This window comes from Sarcophilus harrisii, chromosome 1 (assembly GCF_902635505.1).
Source record: "Sarcophilus harrisii chromosome 1, mSarHar1.11, whole genome shotgun sequence".
Lineage (NCBI taxonomy): Eukaryota > Metazoa > Chordata > Mammalia > Dasyuromorphia > Dasyuridae > Sarcophilus > Sarcophilus harrisii.
Window position 1 is genome coordinate 677,597,258 of NC_045426.1, and position 18,351 is coordinate 677,615,608.

The 18,351-nt window shown below is 39.2% G+C and overlaps 1 protein-coding gene across 3 annotated transcripts in view; it reads right to left on the minus strand.

The window, feature by feature from the left end:
• Positions 1-18,351, minus strand: part of ADGRD1 (adhesion G protein-coupled receptor D1) — a 437,033-nt gene that overhangs the window by 360,830 nt on the left and 57,852 nt on the right. For all 3 annotated transcript variants that reach the window (XM_023496952.2, XM_031948389.1, XM_031948391.1), the window contains 3 exons: positions 18,101-18,218; positions 16,177-16,287; positions 13,598-13,673 (listed from right to left, as the gene is read on the minus strand). In XM_023496952.2, coding sequence (XP_023352720.1) covers positions 13,598-13,673; positions 16,177-16,287; positions 18,101-18,218 — 305 coding nt within the window. The remainder of the gene's footprint in view (positions 1-13,597; positions 13,674-16,176; positions 16,288-18,100; positions 18,219-18,351) is intronic.

Here is an 18,351-nt window from a genome sequence, read left to right on the forward strand (position 1 = left end):
AATAAATCTTTTCTCTACTGAGAGAAAGCGAAATTGTATTGATGGAATAACTCCAATAACTACTTGTACCTGAATGATAGCCAAATACCCATATTTTCAGCTGAACAAGATAGATGACCCAGTGGGTAGAGTACTTGATCTGGAGTCAGGAAACCTGAATTCAATCAAACCCATTTCTCAGACACATTAAAACCCTCTTCCCCTGGGTTGTTGCACAAATCAAATGAAATAATACAGAGATGGGGACATAGTAGATACTTTGCTCAGTTGTCACTTTAATCATGTCTAACACTTCGCAACCCCATGTAGTTTTCTTGGCAGGAATACTGGAGTTGTTTGCCATTTCTTTCTCCAGCTCATTTTACAAATGAGGAAACTAAGGCAAATAGGATTGGGTGACTTGCTCACGATCATATACAACTAGTAATTATTTGAGGCCCAATTTAAACTCAGGAAGATGAATCTTCCCGATTTCAAAACCAGTGTTCTATCCACTAGGGCACCACCTCATTGCCCCTTAGTTTTGAGCTAGATGGCCTCTAAATTCCTTCCCAAAACTAAAATTCTATGAATCTATAATTCTATCCAATGTACCACCAAACCAGAGGTTTAAAAAAGGCTTATTCCATTCTTCACTTTAAAATTTTCAAAGTATTCATAATAATAATAATTAAGATTTAGTTAACACTTGCCATATGCCACGTATTGTACTAAGTACTTTACAATTGCTATCTCATTTGATACTTACAACAACCATGGAAGGTAGTTTTTATTATTATCTCCACTTTACAGATGAGAAAACTGAGTCACAGAGAGTTTAAATGATTTGCCAAGGGTTACTCAGAAGGATTTGAACTCAGGTGTTCCTACCTAACCCCATCACTAAGCCTATCACTCAGCTGACTTTATTATTTCCACTAGTTCCTGTATCTCTCTTCCAGAATCCAGATGTAGCACTGTCCTTCAGATAGCCTCAAATTCTCCCTAGCTCCCCAACTTGAGCTATCTTGTATAAAAATACTACGGCAGAAGCTATTAAATCATTACCAGGATTTTCCCATCCACTATGCTCCATGGGTATTAAATCCCCACTGACCCAAGGAATATTGAATCACTCCTCTGATGGGGTATCAGCTTCCATTGTCACCTTTCCCTTTTGTCTAATTGCCATGGCGCCCTGTATTTACAGGCAGTATTGAACCATGGAAATCATGCTGGATTAGAACTAAGATCTGGGATCAAATCTCATCTCTGCCATTTCGACTGACGTGACTTCAAGCCAACTGCTTATAATCCCCTAATTTTCTCACTTGTAAAATAATATAGAAGCAAGATTATGAATCATTTCTCATCTTTGGGAACCTGAGGTCCTAAGCAAGACTCAAGGTTCAATCTCCCAGTAAAAGGGGTATTTGCTTCTGTGTCTCCTTCCCTGAAATGCTATAAATCTGAGTTCACCTCATCTAGTAATTTCTTGCATTTCTTCATTTCAGCCTTTCTTGACTCAATATATCTTTCTAGGTTGATCACACACTGTAAAGTCCTTAGCACAGTACCTGGCACTAAGGAAACATTTAATCAATGTTTGTTCCCTTTCATTCCCCTTTTCTTCCTCCCTTTCAAATCCTTTTTTGTGGTTCAGTCATGTCCAATTCTTCATGACTCCAATGGTTGGTTGGGTTTTTGACAAAAATACTAGAGCAGTTTGCCATTTTCTTCCCCATCCCATTTTACAGATAAGAAAATTGAAGTTAACAAAGTTAAGTGATTTTCCCAGGCTCACACAGCTAGTAGGTATCTAAAACTAGGTTTGATGCTTTCTTGGCAAAGAGGCTGGAATAGTTCACCATTTCCTTCTTCAGCTTATTTTACAGATGAGAAAACCGAGGCAAACAGAATTAAGTTACCCAGGTTGTATAAGTTGCCCAGCTAGTAATTTACCTGAGGCTGGAGTCTTCTTGACTCCAGCTCTGGAACTCTATCCATTGAGACATCTAGCTGTCCATATTGTTTTTCACTTGACCCTTATATAAAACTATTATCATGATGTCTCGTGGGCTCCTAGGAACTGTGAGTATTCTATTTTTCTTCTCCAGATGGGTTTGCCAACATATGGATATGTATATACATTTGGCTTAATATAGTGCTGGAACCCAGCCCATGATGTACGTGTGCCCCACACCCATCCTCCCTGTCCTTCACGTAAATGTTTGTTTCCTTAAGGAGGAACAGACCAGAGAAGCATGCTGGAGTTTCCCCAGAGTTGTAAATATGAAACATTCTCAATAAAAAACTCCATAAAGGAAAAACACTCTTTCATCATTTATTGTGCCAAAAGAGGCCTTTTACAAAATTCTGCCAAGTGTACAAGACTGCAAGGGCGGCGATATGTGTCCTTAAGCAAAAATTACCCAGAATAGTGTCAGAGCCCCAAAATACTGCAGGACAATTGAGGACCACTTTGTCCCAGACAAACCATCTACTATAGTGCTACGAAGCCCTTCGTGAAGTCTGAGATCCTTAACAGAAATGCATAAAACAAGGAGAATCTATAAAAATGAGCAAAACAGTGGAGGCAGGGATTGAGCTGGTAATTTCATTAGTATCAGGGAACTCCCAGAGGAGGAAAGGCTCTTTACTAATGCAAGGTGGTGCCTTCTCTGAAATATTTGTTTGTCCTTCATTCTTGAATGTGGCCAGGACATCAGGAATGATACCATGATGTGCAAGTAAATTGGATTTAAGTAAGGGAGGGCTGCACAAGGTCCCCTGCCTCACTTTCCCCTCCAGAGCCATCTGGGTCCAGTGGCAGAATGCCTGGAAAAGGCTCTGGATGCAGTGGAAGACCTTGGCCTTTTAAGCTAAGGTTTTTAACAGGTCTCAGTTTGACTGAAACAATGCTCAATTCATGATTAAGGATAGGTAAGAAATGAAGCAGAAAATGGCTTCTTTTACCTAGTCAGAAGATAAAAAAAAAATTTAAAAAATAAAAGTTCAATCTAGAAGGGGAACATTCTCAGAGTTTCTGGCTAAAACAGAAAGAGTTGATATTTATATTCATTCTGAGCTAATCAGGGTTCAATGACCAAGTGGGGCTTGGTGTGGGGCCTATTGTAGGTCTTCAAAGAGATCCAGAATGATTTGGGTTTGAGGCATGGTCTTAGATTTCAGTGATCAAAATATACATTTCTTTGGGCACAGCATCCCAGGTAAGGATGGGAGGGACAGAGGGAAAGGGAAGGGGAATAATAAATCCATTTCTTTGGGCAGAGCATCCCAGGGAAGGATGGGAGGGAGAGAGGGAAGGGAAGGGGAATAATAAAAAAAAAGGGAAAGAAAGGGGGAAAAAAGAAAAGGAAAGGAAAGAAAGCTAAATATAAAAACAGCTAGGTAGCATAGTGGATAGAGCACCAGCCCTGGAGTGAGATAATTGTTAGCTGTGTGACCCTGAACAAGTCACTTATCCACCTACCTAGGCACTGACATGCTTAAGTGACACAGCCAGCACGTATTGAAGGTAGATTTTGAACTTTAAAACCAGTTCCCTAGCCATTGACAAAGAAAACCTTCCTTAATCTTTGACTAATGGGATGCGAAGCTAACCTCCAATCTCTAGACTAAAATACCAGCATACAAAATTATTCTGGGGATCTTAGGCTAGACCAGATGACCTCAGAGCTCCCTCCCTTCTAGCTGCGAGATTCTATCATTTTTATAATTAGTATTGAAGAAACAGGTGGGTGTTTAGCCTGAAGAAGAGGAATTGTAGCTACCTGTGTAAGCTTAGATGAGCCATTTGGGATAGTTGAGTCTTAATTTCCTTGATTGTGAAATGATGGTAGTTGGACAACTTGGCTACAAGCTCCTAAAGGGAGGTTAGCTTTCCGTGCCATTAATCAAGGATTAAGGAAGGTTTTCTCTCTCAATGGCTTTAAAATTCAAGAGTTATCTCCAATACAAGCTGGCTATGTCCCTTAAACATCTCAATGCCTAGATAGGTGGATAAATGACTTGTTCAGGATCACACAGCTAACAATTATCTGAGACTTAAATCTATAAACTTAAGATTTAGAAAGAATAAGAGACAATCTTTAAGCAGTCAAGGGAACCAGACCTCAGAAGTATCAAATAATTTGTGTAAGCTCACACAAGAAACAAATAGCAGAGTGAGAATTTCCTCTAGGGCCAAATACCCCCCCAGTTCCTTCAATGGAGGTATTCAAGCAAAGGCTGGATAATCACTTGTCAGAGGATATCATAGAGAGGCGTTTGTCCAGGCCTCAGTAGGACTGGATGGCCTCTGGGGTCTCTTACAATTAATTCTAAGGTTCTGTGATTCTGTCTTTGGTTCCTTGGGGCCACAGAGTTATTAAAGAGAGTGACACAGAAAGCAGCTCACTGACTATTTTATAGGACCAGAGCTCTAAAACATGTTTTTATAGCTCAGTGAAATTAGAATGAGATGACATATTTCATGAAATAGACCTGTTTTCTCAAGTCAGGTGAATTGCATTTTCCTTTTTAAAAAATAGCTTTTTTAAAAATTACTCCTTTGGAATCTTTTTATTTTGAGGATGAACTGAATCTTCACAATGGATTTTGTTGGCCATACCTTCCCTATCATAAATCTCCAGATCTCCTGGCATAGGGCCTGGTACAGAGTAGGCAGCTCATAAATTTCTGTTGATTGATGGATTCCCACAAGAGTCAGGGACCACCTACCAAAGTGTTCTGGGAAAGCTTTTTCTGCTCCCCACCCTAAATGCCTTTTTTTCAACCTCTCTCTGCTGGCAAAAATCCCACAATTGGGATTTTATTTCTCAGGGCTTTTGGAACAGAGTGCTAAGAGGGGGTTTAGTAAGACAAGGATTTGAATCCTACTTCTGAGGTTAAGTTGGTCCTCTTCCAAGAATGAAGGATGAACAACAATAACAGATGAGGTTCACTAGTAAAGTGGTCCTGAGTAAATGACTTAACCTCTCAGCATTTATTAAGTACCTAGTATGTTCCAGGCCCTGTGCTAAGAACAAAGAAAGGGGGGGAAGAGAGGGAAGGAGAGAAGGCTGAGTCCGTGTTCTCACGTAGCTCATAGTATAACAGATCTGTACAAGACAAAATGGGGTTACTCTCAAAAGGAAGGCACAAAGAGTAAGGAAAACTGAGAAAGATTTCTTGCCAAAGATGGGGGCTTTAGCTGAGACTTGAAGAAAGCCAAGAGGCAGAGATGAGGAGGGAGAGATGGGGGTCAGTCAGTGATAAAAACTTATCAAGAGACAGACTGCCATGTTTCAGGAACAGTAAGGTCACCCTATAACAAAGTATGTGGAGGAGGATCTGGTATAAGAATCCTGGGAAGGTGGGGACAGATTATGAAGGACTTTGAAAGCCAAACAGAGGATTTTTCCTTTACTCCTGGAGGCAACAGAAACTAGAGTTTATTGAATGGGGAGTTGACATGGTCTGAAGTTAAGGAAAGTCACTGACAGCTGAGTGTTTGGATGGACCAGAGCAGGAAAGACTTCAGGCAAAGAAACTAAGCAACAAGGGAGGGGACGAAGATCTAGACTAGGTGAGTGTGGTCAGTCTCAACCTTGTTTTTTCACCTGTAAAATTGGGATAATAATAGGATCTATTTTCAGAGTTGTTATAAAGATCTAATGAGATAACTTATGTAAAACACTTTGCAAATCCAAAAATATAATCTGTCATCGTTGTTGTTATCTGCAAAATTAAATCTCTTTCTGCTGCCTCTCTGCAGCTAGTCAATTAGCATTTATTAAACACCTACTATGTTATCTCTTACGGCCAATCACGCCTCTTCTACCTATCTTAAGGGCTATTATGAGGATCAAATGATAATTATTATTGTAGCTAGCTGACACAGTGGATAGAGAACCAGAAGACTTTCATTCCAATTCAGCCCAAAACACTAGAGCTATGTGACCCTGGACACTTAGTCACTTAACCTGTCTGCCTCAGGTATCCCCCTGGAGAGATAAAGGAAGCATAGAAGATTTTTCCCACCATCACCATTTTAATCCAAGCTGGTTTGGTTAATTGTACAAGTACAAGAAGTATTAGAGAAAAAATGAGAAAATGTGCCCTGCTCCCTCCCTGGCAGAGGTGGAGGACTTTGGGTGTACTGTCACTGCATACATAGTTAGACTCAGTTGATGTGTTGATCAACAAAATTAATGTGTTGATTAATTTTGTGGAATTGCTTTTTTTCCCCGCTTTCATTTCTTGAAAGAAATTCAGGTCATGCTTTATTACAAGTTATGACTGAGTAAGGGAAGGGGAAGATATAATCATCGGAAATGAAAGTGACATAAAAATAATTTTTTTAATAAAGTACAAGGAAGAATCATTCTTGTTCAGTCATGTCCAACTTTCTGTGACCCCTTTTGGGATTTTCTTGGCAAAGATACTAGAGCAGTTTGCTATTTTCCTTCTCTCGCTCATTTTACAGATGAGGAAAACAAGGCAAACAGGCAAAAAAGGATTAAGTGACTTGCCCAGAGTCACATAGCTCATAAGTATCTGTGGCTGGATTTGAAGTCATCTTTCCTGACTCCAGGTCCAGCACTTTATTCACTGCACCACTTAGCTGCCCTAGCATTTATTAAGCACTTAGTATGTGCTATTTTGTGGTGAGCTCTAAGATTCAAAGAGGTACCAACATGACTTCTAATCAATCAACAAGAAAAATAACCAAACTCAGGGACATCAAAAGTAGTTTTTGCACTCAAGACCTCACTCAGCAAGTCAACCAGCATCTAATAAATAATTACCATGTCAGCTAGTCAACTAACATTTATTAAGCACCTACATATACCAAGCAATGGGATAAGTACTAAGGATCCAAAGAAGACAAAATTTAGCTTTTTATATTCTAGACAAGCAACATGAAGCATGGATTGGGCAGTGGAGGGGCTCACCTGTGATGATGACTGGCAAAGTTTCAGTCATCCCTCGCTAGTGATGGCTTTGCCCAAAGAGACTTCAGTCCAAAAGAGGGATTGTATCAGAAAGCGTCTCCTCAAGGAGCTTCCAAAAATCTAAAAATTCGAATGTGCCCCCAGGTGAGAAAGCTGAAGGAAAGCCAAAGTGATAGGATTCTACCCTTCCAATTGCACAGAACAGCAGGCAACAAGGAACAGCCTTCTTAATGGTTCACCCAGCAAACTGGGAATATTCTGAGAAAGGGGAATAATTAGCATAATAATTCCAGGAGCTGACAGTAGATGCAACTGTGGGAACGCTAAATTAGTGTTAAAGAATCCTTCTGCAAAGGGAGACAATGTGGGCCAGTGAAAATCAGACTGGCTCTAGACTCCAAGACCTTAGCTCAAATTCTCTCTCTGATATTTGCTGTCTGTGTGACTTAGGGCAAGCCATCTAACAATCCTGGTCTCAGTTTCCTTATCTGTAATTAGAAAGAATTGGCCTAGATGTCTCTGAGAACCCCGTAAGCTCAATATCTCTAATCCAGCTTACCAATTATACTACTCAGGACCCCACAAAGTGTGTTTTGGAATAAAAGACGTTAAAATTTTGTGATTATAGGACCACAGATTCACAGGTGGGCAATGACTGTGAAGACCACAAATTCTAAGCATATCTTAGTAGAAATTCCCTTATCTCCTGCTCAATTTAAAGGCAACCTCCCCCATGAAGCCTTCTTTGATTTCTTCCAGGGGTGCAATACCTTTTCCTCATATCTCTCAGCACTTTACTTTGCAACTTTCAAATGCAATTATACAATTGATTCAGTTCAGTAGAATAGATAGAGCATTGGCTCTGAAGACAATAGGACCCAAGTTCAAATCCAGTTTCAGACACTTAACACTAACTCCAATTGCCTCACCAGAAAACAAACAAACAACAATAACAAAGATTTGATTCCACTCAATAGACATTTATTAAATATTTGCTTTTTGCAAGGCCCCACACTAAGTGCAAAGACAAAATTAAAATACTCCCTGTCTTCAAGGAACTTATATTTCTACTGAAAGAATTCAACATGTACACAGACAAATCCAACATATACAGAGTAAGACAAAATTATTTTAACCGTGAGAGATTATTAACAATGAGGAAATTAGGAAAGGCCTCAGGGAGGAGGGGCCATCTGAGCTGTACTTTTGTGAACAGTTTTAATTAAACTCTACTTTTCCCCAAATTTTATTCAATATGATTTTTTAGGTTATATTCTATTACAGGGATCACACACACACACACACACACACACACACACAGAGGAAAAGGAAACACTGTATCTTATGTAAAGTTTGTATCTCCACTAAGCCTAATACGTGACTGAATAAAGTCAGGACTTGACAAATGTCTGACAAATAAGTCCCTTTGTAGACCCATAGTAAGACTGAGCCCAGTATCCTACTGAAAAGGAGAGCAGCCCACTTTGGGACAGCTCCAATTGATGGGAAGTTTTTTCGGGTTTTTTTGGTTTCTTTCATTTTTTTCCCACATGATGAGGTGAAATCTGCCCTTTGCAAAATGACTGGTTCCCATGGTAGAACACCCACAGGAAATACAGACTGACATGATTTCCCTTCTGCTACCAATGACACATGTTTAGAGTCATTTTTGTCATACGCACTTCATTTATGCAATCAGCTGCCAAATCTTGCCATTCTATCTTCTAACACTTTTCTCATGTGTCCCCTTTTCTTCCCTCCACAACCAATACCCTTTTCAAGCCCTCATCCATTCCTTGTTGCCTGGACTATTGCAATAGACTCCTAACTGGTCTACCTGACTTGTGTCTCTCTACTCCAGTCCATCTTCCACATAGTCACCAAAGAGATTTTCCTAGAACATGTCAAACTTTCTGCCCTTTTAAAAAACTCAATTGACTCTGACTAATTCTAAGATCAAATATTATAAACTCCTCTGTTTGCCACTTATAGCTCGTCACAATCTGGCCCTATCCAACCTTTCCAACTTTATTACAGATAACTTCCCCTTGTACACTCAATAACCAGTTCATAAAAGTGAGTTTCTTGACATTTATCACACACAATACTTCATTTACAATCTCCATGCCTTTGCACTGGCAACCCCATAGCAAGAATGTCCTCCCTCTTCTCCTCCATCTCTTGTCTTCTTTCAGGATCCAACTTAATTGTCAGCTTATGCATGAAACCTTTTCTGGTTCTCCCATCTGCTAGGATCTTTCCCTAACAAGGTTACATTCTACATGTTATTGCCTCCATTTTCAAATGTGTAAGCTCTTTGAAAAAAGAGACAATATCACATATTTCTTTAAAACTCAACGTAGACCTGGCACGGGGTACATGTGTAACAAAAAAATGCTCAAGGGTGATATGGTTGATAGTTCTGGGCCCTACTTCCCAAAATAGCTGATTGTTTGGGAAATGTGAAATAATTTAATATTGGCTTAATCAAAGCTTCATTTACAATTTTCTGTAGAAAAGATCACCTTGCTTTCTAAAAGTCAAATAGTTGACTTTCCTGTGGATCTAATTCCTACCATGTGCAAAGATGGTTGAGAACCCATTACAATTTTAATCCTCAGGGTCATCACTCCAGAATCATGGGATCCCACAGCTGAAAAGCACCTCCAAAACTATCCAGCCTAATGTTCACCTCAGTTCAAATCTTCACTGTCATATCCCAACAAGTGACCATCCACTCAATCTTTGTTAGAAGACCTCTATTCGAGGAGAGCCAATTGCGATATTATTTTTGGTTATTCAATAGTACTTACTTCAGATGTTATATCTATTAAAAAAAAGTTTTAAGAGGTCATCTATCATGTCTTAGAGTCCATAACATTATGAGATGAAAAGAACAATGGCCAAGAATTCAGGGTACTTGGGTTTTAGTTCTGCCTCTTATGTTTATTCATTGTAAACTTTTGGGCAAATCACCTAAATTTCCATAAACTCTGGTTTCTCAGCTATACAATGATAGAGTTGAACTAAATGCTTTCTCAAAGTCTTTTCAGCTCTGAGACACTAGGAAAGACACCAATGAGGAAAAAATGAGAAGGCATCTTTTTTTTAAAATGTGGTGGCACAAGGAGCTCTCTGAAGGTCTCAGAACTAAAATATATAAGTCAAAAAACTGAAAAGAGAGACATAGAACTAAGACTGGTCTAGGAAGTTCTGAATATTCTTGTACTCTTCTAATGGTTGTGTCTATGAAGTACAAGGACATTTAAAAGATAACACACATGAAATGGAAAGGGAAAGAGAACTTTGGAAAGATTTTTCATGCTTCAAATAATTGGTCCTGGATTTCTCAAAGAATAGTAACAACACAAAGTTTAATGCTATTCTCTTATGATATTGTATACCATATACATTTCATTCAGAGGGGAAAAAAGACATCAAAATATGCCCATGGACAAATCCCTTTCTTTCCCCAGGGACAGATTTTCTTCAACTGAAAAATGAGGGACAGAATGGGATGGTACTTTTCATCTCTGATGTTCTCAGAGCTTATGAATGTTTCAAAAGGCTTAGTTTCCAATCATCCTAAGCTACTCGGACTCTCTTCCTTGCACTGATGAGAGGAAACATCTGATGGCACTTAGAAAGACTCCAAAGAGAATTATGCTTTTCTATGAGCACAGTGGATTATTTGCTAAAACCCAGGTGTGGTCTCTGGAGCTAAGGCAGATAAGCTAGCCTTTTTGTGGAAAAAACATAATCTTCTACATTTCCTGCAAAGAGTACACTTGGGTTTTTATTGCCAGACTAGAAAAGGCTTTAGTCCTCTCTGTTTTAGCCCACAAAAGTTAATTTCTCATGAATTCTTGCACACTGTGGTGTCATGTATGACTGTATTGTCCTACAGATCTTAATAAATGATGCTAATATAATAACAACTGGCATATCTATAATATTTTATACATGTTATCTCACAACACCTCTAGGAAGTGGGTGTTCCTATAATTCCCATTTTACAAAGAAGAAAACAGCCTTGGAGTGAGTAATTGAGCAGGCTTCTAATCTAGATTTTCCTGATCCCAAGCCTTGTGTCATTTTATTCTGTCTCATATGACTCACTATAGTGAGGCAGTATTGAATAGTGGCTAGAGTACTGAACCTGGAATTAGGAATCAGGTGATTTATATCTCTTACTTGTGTACAACTGTTTACATGCTATTTCATTATGAGATCCTTATGAGAAAAAGCTATTTTTCACTTTTCTTTGTATCCCCAGAACTTAGCACAGTGTCTGGCACATAGTAGGCACTTAACAAATGTTTATTGACTGACTAGTATGCAAGTCATTCAAATTTCCACAGTCTCAGTTTTTTCTTCTATAACATGGAGATAATCATATTCATTTTACATCCCTCATAGGGTTATTGTATTGTATTGTATTATAGTAACTTTATCAACTTTAAAACACTCTAGAAATAGAAATTATTAGTATTAATATTGTTAACAATAGTAATATTATTATTATAAATATATTATATAATATTCATTCTATAATTATGCAATAATAAATATAGTAAATAATAATACCAAAATTAAGAATAACAATAATAATAAATGTAGACTATGAATTCTCCTAAGACAAAGATAAAGCTGAATGAGATTTTTCCATTTTTTGTTCAGAGTAGCTTTTCCCAAACCTTAGGACAGGAGCATCTGTTTGAACAAGTCATCTATCATTAACCATCCCTTGAGCAAGTTAAGCAGGTATTCATCCTTATGTTTCTCACCCTTCTCCCTCTCCCAGGTACTGAAATAGAAACTTGTATGCCCCAGTATTGAGCCAGTGTTGGCTTCAGAGAGAAATAAGATCAATGAGTTTTCTGACCTCTTCACTATCCAAATAGGCTGCTTCTAGATTTACAATTATATTTGTATCTAAATGCTGACAAGAGATAGCATAGTATAATGGACAAAGTCCTGGACTTGAAGCTTTTAGATTTGCAATTATGTTTGTGTCTTATTGCTGTCAAAAGATAGCATGGTATAATAGACAAAGTCCTGGGTATGAAGCTAAAAAGAATTAAATTCAAATCCTGAGTCTGGCTAATTAACTGTGGTCCTTGGAAAAGTTCATAATTTCTGAATGCTTCAGGCGACTCCCTGGGACTTATCCAGTTCTAGATTAACTCCTACCTACAAAAAAGGTAGTTATAGATGGGCAGTGGTCTGAATTAGTGGAGGGAGTTCCCAACAGCAAGAAATCCTTACACTTGGGGAATAATACTTTTGGGCTCCTCCCTCCTAAAACAAAATCAATTTGATGTACTAGTCAAATAGCAATAACAAAGAATAAAAGATGGATGAACCATATGTTCTTCTGATATTAGTATTCCCAAAGTCATTTCAAACTAGTTAACTAGAACTGATTATTCAAATTTTAATGTAAGCATTGGCACCTTGGAAATTGGCAAATGCTACAGATCAAAGTTTAATTTATTGTTTTGCTAATTGTCTAGATGAAAGAAGGTGATGGAGAAAACATTAATAATACATGTTAATTTTTATTAAAAGTGTGTCTGGTGTACTTTTTTGTTCAGAGTTAATTGTTTATTTACCAGCACATTGCTGATATCCTCATGATGACCAGAGAAAGCAAAGCAGCTGTCGTATATTGATTGGAGAATTTGGGGGAGGACATAGACAAGAGTTGTCCAAGATAGGTAGGCAATGGATTAACTTTGTATGACCCATATGATTCAAGGGGATATCCCCACTGATATTGTCACAGAAACACTGCATCTTCTACTTAACCAGTAAACAAATATTTGCTGATCGCCTACTGTATGCCAGACACTATGGTAGGCACTGGGTAGACAATGACAAAAAAAAGGAACAATATTTTCCAACAAGGAAACTTCATTATGGCACCCACTGGAGATTAAATCAAGGCCACTTGTGAGGCAGAAACTGGACAAAATCATGGATGGCTTAAGAGCATTACATCAGAGAAAGTAATGACTCTAGGCTTAAATCATCAGTTTCTAAAAAATTAGCCCCGGATAATGTGGCATTTAGATCTCAAAGGAGCATGTATCCTTCCTCTTCGGGTAAAGATTTTATACAAATAGTTTGGGATACCCAGTTTCCAAAGCCAGGAAACCTAAATCAGTGTCTCGGTGCCTTTGAATCAGCAGGAAAGCCTTCCCCTGCCCAGGATCTCCCCACTCCTTCCCAGGAAACTCTCACAGCAATCCTTTTTGGAGAGGCCGAGGACAAGGATACTTTTATAAAGAACAAGATGACGGATTGGAATCTTGTGGTTATCCTATTATTACTTTATGGCTGTCAGAAAGGGTCCTAATTCTATTGCCTCCGTCAGACAATAATAAATTATTCAGTCTGGCTCAAAGGCAAAATGTAATGATTTACACATAAGGCCTTGCGAAATCCTCAGAGAACTACAGTTTGTGTTTCTTTTCTTTTCTTTTCTCTTTTTTTTTTAAGCAGTAAGACACCTGCTCCTGTTAATCATCTCCCTGTCACTAATAGTGAAACACAAGGCTTTGGGAGCCCAAACTATCCAGAAGTATGTACAAGCTGCCCATATCCTGATCCCCCTTCCCCCTCAGGCCACAGAAATACATTCCTGGAAGACTTACTTCGTGTCAGCAGGCTGGATGTTGTTGAAACAACGGTGCATTGTGTGGTAGAGGAGACCAACAATGGTAGTCCAAGCTGAGAAAGAGCAGAGACCAAGAGTTAGTCTTTAAATCAGGGCATCTCAAAGCCAGGAAGATTTGGCTTAAATTCCACCTCAGACATATCTTGTGATTTTACTTGTATCATCTGACTTCTCAATGATTTAGAGGCAGGGGTCCTCAAACTATAGCCAGCGGGCCAGATGCAGCAGCTAAGGACGTTTATCGCCCTCACCCAGGGCTATGAAGTTTCTTTATTTAAAGGTCCACAAAACAAAGTTTTTGTTTTTACTATAGTCTGGCCCTCCAACAGTCTGAGGGACAGTGAACTGGCCCCCTATTTAAAAAGTTTGAGGACCCCTGAAACTTAGACTACTGGGAGAAAGGCCTGACATGGTCCCAGACTCGCTGATTAAATAACAGGGCCCTTTGCACGTCTTCCTCATGAAGGGTGAGTTCCAGTGAAGAAGCATGAAGGGAGAGCAAAGCCCCTACCAAAGCCTGGGGAGGGGCAGGGAGTAGAGATTGCAATCCAGACTAATGACTCAACACTGCTTAGAGCTCCACAGTGGAATTAGTCATGCCCCTGTTACACTGGCCTGCCCAGGACAGCGTGCTGACCATGGAATCAAGAAGGATACTCCAGAGGGCTAAACTAAGTGAGTCTGAAGCTCCATATGGACTCCAGGGCCAGCAGCAGCCAGCTGCCCTTGCAAGCTTTAGGTGATTTTTGAAAGCCCCCCTCTATTAAGAGTGTGTATGTATATGTGTACATGTACCTACGTTTCTGTCTGAGTTTTAATTTTTATTGTTTACTTGCTGTCTGCGTAGGGAATATTTATAGCTTTTCAAGCTTGTGAGCAAGAAGACAGATGCAAGTTTTACAAGTAGCATCCAGCGTGCAAATATCCCTTATGGGTTCCGCTAGACTCCAACTCTTCCTGATGTCAGCCTTTGAAAAGTGAAATAATGTCCTGGCGATGGTTTAGCAGAGGTCACTCAGAGAGACAGACTTTGGGTATTTTTTTTCACTTTTACTTAAGCCCCATGGTAAAGTTTTGGGAAGCAAGCCAGGTCCTTCAAGTTATCATAAGTTCATTTTCCATGTGGATAACTGTCTAAGAACAAGGTTCGTACAGAACAGAAAGTCAAGAGGGGCACGAGGAGAAAAAAAAAAAGGAATTTTACACAAGCTATTTTTGGAATTTTCTAAAACCCATTTCCATATGATCTCAATTATTTCCTTTTCACAGCACATGTGGCAGTCACAGGCCTAAGCCCCCCTTCCAGTTTAGAAGAGCTCAGTCATCAGAATATATCAGGTAGGTCACATGTGGTCGGGAAAGATTCTGACCATTTTGGGGTCATGGTGCCCATTACCTTCTTTATGGAAAGTGGAAGCTTGGCAAACAGTGGTGATTCTGTGTGTTTGTCTATCTGTCTGAGCTTATATTGTGCTGATTTGGAGAGATGTTAATTCATTTTCTCTCTTCTTAGCTTTATTCCATTGACCGCATCTCTGTAAAGATGCTCTTAATATCCTATGTGATCTACAGAATGGCCTCAGAGGATGATGGTCATAGGAAAAACAGCAGATGGTGGTGAGCTAGGGGGATTGATTGAAATCGAGTGGACTTGGCTCAGATTGCCCTATGATTGCCTTTCATAAGCTGTCTCTCTGAGTATCAGTTTTTGCTTTTTTTTTCATCTGTTAAATGAAAGAGTTAGACTGTGACCTCAAAGGTCCTTCCCAGATCTAAATCAAATAAACTCAAAACCAAGAAGACATATCATCTCAGGCACATCTCATGATTTTTCTTATATCATCTGATTTCTCATAAGTTTGGATAATTCTCTTGTAAATTGCAGAACATTGGAACACAAAGTGGTCTACTACCACTCCATTTCCTCTTCTTGTTATCCCAGAGAATGCAGAACATTAGGATTGGAGTTAGAAAAGCCTAGTTTCAAATTCTTTGCTGACTGATACCAGCAGGTCTTATCACCTGTCTGAGTCCACTGACTTTTATCATGAATAAAATGGAGGTGATAATAAGGAACTTGTAACTGGCAAAGTCAGGATTCAAACCAATGGCCTCCCAAAACAGCAGACTTTCTATTATACAACATAAGGCAATTGTTCTTCATAAAGAAGACAGGGAGAATTATTTTTCACCCTTTTCCTGAGAAGAAAACCAAGACAAAGAAATTAAGTGGCTTGATAAAGTTACCCAATTATTTCCTGGCCTTGCCATAATTAGCATACAGATTTTTTTGATTCTTCATGCCCTTTTCGTGTTACAAGATGTGTCATCAAAAGAACCCCAATTTGCATTAGAAAAAAATAACACATCATTACCATTTTGATCAATCACAGAATTTACCTAGATTTTTAGAAACAAGTTTCCCTGGAGGTCCAAGAAAGTTTGACAATGGTGTAGCCTCTTCCTAAAAGCCTTTCAGGTGAGAATAAAGAGTAGAGATTGAGAAAGTTGCTGAGTCTGCCCAGCCATGGCTTTTCTTGTACAATCATGACTTACTTTTGCTATGGAAGGCCTCCCGAGGAATCTCAATGTAGCTCTGTCCCTGGGTGGGGAAGCGGTAGTGATGAGAAGTCATCGTCTCGGGGGGCACTTTGGCCAGTGAATACTCTGCAAGCACAAACCAGCCAAGAGGAAGATAAAAATCAATAACCTTTACTGCCCGATTTCCCCATAAAGTGGAGTTTGCTCTCTCAACAGCTACTGTAAATCTCGATTGTAAAACCCCAGCTGTTTTGTGAGGAAATAGAATGATCTCCCTGGAGAGGACAATTACCTTAGGAAGATAACTCCTTTAAAGAAAAAAGATGTGGGGGAGACATTCTAAAGCAGATCACTTAATAGTGTGGCTAAAGAAAAATAACTGGGGTGTCAAAGAGACCCCAAAGTTATCACAATAGCCTTTGCTTTTAGGAATTATTGCAAAGTTTGGAATGCCCCATTTGGGACGCCTCAGAGGACAATTTGTACCATCCCACAGGCAGCTTACATAAGATTCATAGTACCTGCTCCTTTCTGGGCTGCCAGAGGGACCAGAATAAAAAATAAGGGGACAATAAATAACAGGAAATGGGGGTCATTTACTCATCACCCACATAAATAATTGCATTAATATAAAAACATTGAGAGACAGACAACTGTTGAAACTGAGTCATGAAACAATTAACCTTATGTTTCCCTAGTTATAAGAAGCAGGGCCTGAGATAGAATGTCCTTATCTAGGGAGATAAAGATTTTAAAATAGAAAGGCTGGTTTTATGTGGTGTCTGGTTTTATTTGACTAGTTCTTTAGAAAAATAGATTGCTGCTGAACAGTTCCAGCTAATTCTATGAAACCTTGTTCTTGACTCTTTTATTCTCAATTCCTTTATCCATCTCCAGGCGCTGTTGCATCTATTCTCTTGCTCTGAATGGAGAGAATGTGGCTTCAATTAAGAGATTTCAGCTTCCAAGTCTACAGGAAAATGCTGACATCGGTCTGTTCGTGCATCACTGACTTGAATACATCTGTCCTGTTTCTAGTCATGTTTCCACAAAGAATCATTTCATACACAACAAGATAGTTTCAAAAAGTCTCCTGAAGGTTCCTTATTGTGCCCCATTGTAGTGTACAGGTAACCCTGGGTTCTCAAAGGGTTAAGCAAGCTAGTGACAGGATCTAGTGTGCGCTATCAATTTGGAGAGAGTTGGACCTAGAAATAGACTGTCACCCAAGGACCACTTTAGCTATATTTGAAATGACCCATTATCCAAACATGAGCCCCAGACCATGAAGGTGTCAACTACAACTGCTGCTGACCAAGGGGTCCTAAGACTACTTACATATAGAGCTGCCATAGCAGTGAGGTGGTAGTGGATAGAGCATTGGGACTGGAGTCAGAAGACTCATCTTCCTGAGTTCAAATCCAGCCTTAGATATTTATTAGCTATATGATCCAAGGCAAGTTATTTAACCCCATTTTCCCATCTGTAAAATAAGCTGGAGAAGAAAATATAAACCACTCCAGTATCTTTGCCAAGAAAACGCCAAACAGGGTCATGAAGAGTTAGACATGACTGAAATGACTGAAAAACAATTCATAATTATTTCCCCCCCATACCCCTAATAGAATGAAAGCTCTGTAAAGGCAGAGACTATATTTGCCTCTTTCTAAATTCCTTACCTGGAACATAATTGATACTTAATTAAATATTGATTGATGGTTTGGAAGACTAGATAGCCTTTGAGGTGCTTTCCAATTGGGACAGTCTGTGGTTTTATATTTTAATAAATATTAATTGATCATTGGTAGGAAAAGGAGAAGGAGTGATGCTGGAAATGGCATCTATCTTTACATTTTTCCAGCCTCCATTCTACATGATTTACCCCTCCCCATTCTCAGTCATATACAAGAACTAGATGCTGATTCCAAGGTTCCTTTACCTGCCACTGAAGATGAGCCTTCGATGGTAATGGGCACCTTGTACGTTTGCACATTGGAAGCTATGTGCCACAGAACTTTGTCGATAGTTTCAATCAGACCCACCATGTCCGAAGATTGCTGGGGGAAAAGAAAATGGGGAGATTGATGAACAACAACGCCATTTAAAAATCACATCAGAAAAAGAAACATGTCAAGGAGAAAGTGGACTTAATCATTGGAAACATTCTATTGAGATCAGCTCAGACTCTCC